General features: G+C 35.3%; 1 protein-coding gene across 1 annotated transcript; it reads left to right on the top strand.

Moving 5' to 3' along the window:
- Positions 1 to 418: 418 nt before the first annotated feature.
- LOC107791170 (ATP synthase subunit b', chloroplastic-like) lies at positions 419 to 1,359 on the top strand. The gene has a single exon (XM_075245298.1). The coding sequence runs from the start codon at positions 580 to 582 to the stop codon at positions 1,240 to 1,242; it is 663 nt and encodes a 220-aa protein (XP_075101399.1). The 5' UTR covers positions 419 to 579; the 3' UTR covers positions 1,243 to 1,359.
- Positions 1,360 to 5,084: the final 3,725 nt, after the last annotated feature.

The raw sequence follows: 5,084 nt of genomic DNA on the forward strand, positions 1-5,084 counted from the left end.
GCTGGAGTATTTTCCGAATTTTCAACAATGTTTTTGTTCTGATTTATCTTTACATGAAAAGTGGCTAAATTTTGATCTTTTGAAACTGTGGCTATTTTTGAATGACCACTTAAAAATCTGGCTATTTTTTAATTTCTCTCGGGACTACACTGCTTTGTGTAATCCCTGTTTAATACATATATTTTAATATGTTACATTCTTAAACAAAATCTATAATTTCTCGAATTTTATAAATTATCTGTTATGCCTCAAATTATATAAATAATCTGAATTCATCCCTTTCTATTTAGATCAACTTTTACATTTTTACCTATTTTTCAAATTTTATTTTATTTTAATGGCACGTGAGTGGCACGCCCGTTGCCACTGGTGAGAATTTGAGAATTGAGAAATCCATCTCAGCCGCTTCAAGAATGTGTGGCATAGAATGAGATAACCTTTCTGAGATCTTCCTTTCTTCCACCAGAAAAATCAAATATCAACCAACCCCTCTCTCACAAAACCAAACAAATCAAAAAATCAGTTCATTCATCTGAAAAAAAAGTAGCAGCAAAAGAATTTCAAGAAAATAGCCTAGCCATGGCCAACATGATCATGGCTTCCTCCAAAGCCCTAATCACTTCTTCCATTCCTTCATCACCAAGAACCAAACTTTCCCTCCCACAAATTCCAATTCCAAAACTACCCCTCCCCAAATTGCCCAAATCCCCAATAACCCTTTCCCTCGCATCAAATCTCAAGTCAATATCAGTCATTCTTGCTAGCTCATTAGCCTTTGCACCCCCTTCACTTGCTGAAGAAATTGAAAAAGCTTCACTCTTTGACTTCAATTTAACTCTCCCTATTATAATGGCTGAGTTCCTTTTCCTCATGTTTGCTTTAGACAAACTTTACTTTTCCCCATTAGGGAAATTTATGGATGAAAGAGATTCTGCTATTAAAGAGAAATTAAACAGTGTGAAGGACACTTCAGCTGAAGTGAAGCAATTGGAAGATCAAGCAGCAGCTATAATGAAAGCTGCAAGAGCTGAAATATCAGCTGCATTGAGTAAGATGAAGAAAGAGACACAATTGGAAGTGGAGCAGAAGATTGCTGAAGGAAGGAAGAAAGTTGAAGCTGAGTTGCAGGAAGCTTTAGCTAGCTTGGACAAACAAAAGGAGGAGACTATTAAGTCTCTTGACTCTCAGATTGCTGCTCTTAGTGATGAGATTGTCAAGAAGGTTCTTCCTGTTAGTAACTAAGTAATTAATTTCTTTGAAATTTATAATTTGTAATTTGGTTTTTGATTTGATAAAAGTTGCATAAATGTGAAATACTTTGGTACTATCTTATATTGTGAATTTATCTCTAGTGGTGTACATCTTGTTGGAGCTTCTCACTTCTTGTTCCTGATTTAAGTTTAGTTGCATAATTTACATGGGGTGGTGAGTTTTTGAAAAATAATTATGTGAAATTTAATAGTGTCAAGTTTATGGTTGACTTTTTAAGATTGCTGTAACATTTGAGAGTTCCTAAACTAGGGAAATAAATTGGAGTAGAATTTCTTTTCTCTTTTTTTTTTTGGGGGGGGGTGGGGGGGAGTGGCGGGGGAGGGAGTGTTGAAGTAAAGTTCAAGCTTCAAATCTTGAAAATGTTGCATCAAGGGCATGATTTTTGATTTATTTAAGATAAATCATATCTGTGATGAGAATGCATGGAATATGTTTCAACATGTGGTACACTAATGGACTGTCGAGTAATGGACACATTGATACTTCAGATGTGGATATTTCAGATTGGTAATTTAGAACGGAATTAATGGGTTCACTATTTGTCGGGACCGAAAAAGTCAGGTGTCATGCGGAAGCTACTAATGTAAATCTTGAACGACGATAAATCAGACAGCAAACGAGAAATATATCAAAAGAGACATAAACATTTAACGTGGTTCGGTCAATTGACCTACGTCCACGGCGGAGATGAGTAATCCACTATATAAAAGAGAGTACAAAATATTGAGAGAACAACCTCACGAAGAGGCAAACACAAGTGACATACTAACACTTGTCCCGTAAAGTTCTCCCCCTAAACACGACTCTCTAACCCCATATGGTTACATTGTAGATGCTACTGAATGAGAAGGAAGGATCCTCAATTTATAGAAGTCCACACCTTTTTCTACAAGAAAAAGGACTAGCCAATATGGAAGATTTATAATTTCCTTCTACGAGAAGGAAAACCCAATTATGGTAAATATGTTGCCCTTTCCTTCAAGAAATAGGAAAATCAAATATGGTAAGAAAATTAGGACAGCACGTAACACTATTCTCTTTGTATTGAACTTGTGAAATAGGAAAGAACTGTTTCCTTTCAGTGGTGGAGCCACTTACGTTGGCACCCCTTCGCTGTAAAATTAAGCTACGTTGCTAGGTAATTTTATATATACTCTATATGAATCCCCTTAATTTTTTTCTATGTTTACTTCTTTATGTTTTGACACTGTCCACCATTGTTTCCTTTAGCTGTAGTTAAGCTAATAGTCAAAGATGTTTGTTCCACCTTCCTACTTGCAAATGGAAGTATTTATACATCTGCGGCATTGAACAGTTTAGAATGAAAGCCAGTTTGTGATCAATACTTATTCTGGAGACCACTGATTGTTTTGTTTCAGCTTTTCTTGTCATTATGTACATTACTTGTAGTATTACTTTGGGTAGGGCATAAGTTTTTTGTTGCTGATGCATTAAGGTATGCCATAACTCTAGTAGTATATCTTCTCCTATGAAAGAACAGTAAACAAATTGACAGCTTCTTTTATCAACTGAGGAAAAGAAAGTTGTATAGGCTGGTTGAGATAAAGAAAAAGCAAAAGAAGTAAATGCAAGATTAAATAGCCAATACGTTTCTAGAATGGACAGCTGAATGTTTTCTCACTGTTGTGGTTGCATAAGCTGGTTATGAAGCAGAGGCGGAGCCGGAATTTGAAGTTACTGGGTTCGAGATTTTATCCTTTTTATGTTACTGGGTTCTAAAGTAAGAATTTGTACTTATTCAATGGATTTCTTAAGACAAATATAGGATTTACACTAAAGCTATTGGGTTCAGCCGAACCCGTTATCGAAGCTCTAGCTCCGCCCCTGTTATGAAGTAGTTATGACCTATGCTATATGTTTATGAGTATATTCACTCATGTCGGCCTGTTTGGCACGGGTACAGCAATATATGTCATCTATAAGCTAGGCTTCAAGAGACTGGAAAATCGAAATTCAGTTTCAGGACCTTAATATATGATCTTTCTGGAAATTGAGTGAAGCAAAGGATGTTTGTTTTAGCACTCAAGCAATTTATGACTCTATTTAAAAAAGGCAAAATGGCCTCGGAATCACTTAAACTTACACTTGTTTGTCAACCCGGTAAATAAACTTACTATTTTCCGATTTGAACACCTCTACTTGATCAAAACCCATATTTTAAACACCTCCACCAGAGCGTGAACCTCAATTGCGCTGACAAGGATTACGCATCACATGCTAAACTTTTTATTATTTGACATGTGTAATTAGTGAGTCCCATTTTTAAATATTTTTTAAATTAATTTCTGAAAATTTTAAATTCATTATCTTTCTTTCTCTCCAGCTCTATCAAAACAATTCCAATGGTGAACCAAAGCATCACCAGAAGGTCCAGAACCACAATCTTCGTCTACCACCACCATAAGCTCTAAGCCATAAATACTAATTAGACATTTAGACCTACTATCACCATAAAAGGAAAAAATACCAAATCAACCACAACAACCTTTAGCGACTCCAACTGATCAAATTTCAGTGTCAAACTCAATTTCAACGGCACCAGCAAAATTGGAAAATTCCTCCAATGCAAACTTTGATTTAGTGATTTCAACAAAAAGAAAAAATGGTCTAACCCTAAAAAATATTTCTTTTACTCCAAATATCAACCCCAATATACATTAGTTATTATCACCACTGTAAACAAAGGAATATGTGGATGGGAAGAAAGGGGTGGCGGTTGAAATGCAAGGGGAAACACATCTGGCGAGGAAGGGATTAAGGTGCTAGGATTTTGGGGGAGGGGGGGAGCGTGAGGGAGATGATAGAATGTTTTTGTTCTTTTGGGTCTTTCCTTTCTATTTTTAATTTTTATTTCTGATTTAAGTATTTTATTTTAATAAAAATCTATATTCACGAGCTTTGGTGGTCGGTTACCTAAGTATAGCTGGTGGAAGCTAACAAGTATCAAATAGTTATGTATGTAAATTGGCATGAACACCGTCACGATACAAAATAAAAAGGAAATAATATGTATTTATCTGATTGTAAAACCCTCTCCACAGTATACAAACTAAAAGAAGCAACTTTTATTTGATGTAATTGGATACAAAGTCGGCCAGAGAATAAAAAGATAGAGATAATGGGCGACAAATAATTAACCTCATGCATGAAAATAATTATAACATGGATGTCCGTTTATTACTCCGTTATAAATAATTTTCCTGAAGAAAATTATCCGTTTGGTATTCTATTGAAGTTTATCTACAAGCAGCTGATACAGGCAGGTTGCAAGCAACTCAATTAAATGATTTGCAGCAGTTTCTTATTAAACAGGCAGGTTGCAAGCAACTCATGCAGACAGCTTACAAGCAGCTAAAAAAAAGCCTCACACCTGCTTCTTGAAAAAATCCGCAGCTGCTTCCTTTCCTTTATAAATAGAGGACTTTTCAGTTCATCATGTACAACAGTTTGAAGTTGAATAATATATCAATCTCTCTCTATACTTGTCTTCGATTTATTTTTTTATAGTTTTTATTTTATAATACGTTATTAGCACGAGACTCTGCCATTTTGAGCACTTACTTCGAATTTAATTTTTATTTCAGTGTTCATCTCCGATGTAAGGCGACACTCTTATGTACGTGGTTAGATCTTCTTCATTCCGAGCCTCATAAGGCAGATTATATCCTTGAGGTGGTGAGTTTTTCTTCTTGGCAGTAGTGATGTAGATATCACTTACATATGGAGTGGCCAAATTTGCGTAATTTAATTTGAGCCTTTTGTTCATATTTTAATATCTTTATCATCGCTTG

The sequence above is a fragment of the Nicotiana tabacum genome, chromosome 23 (assembly GCF_000715075.1).
Source record: "Nicotiana tabacum cultivar K326 chromosome 23, ASM71507v2, whole genome shotgun sequence".
Lineage (NCBI taxonomy): Eukaryota > Viridiplantae > Streptophyta > Magnoliopsida > Solanales > Solanaceae > Nicotiana > Nicotiana tabacum.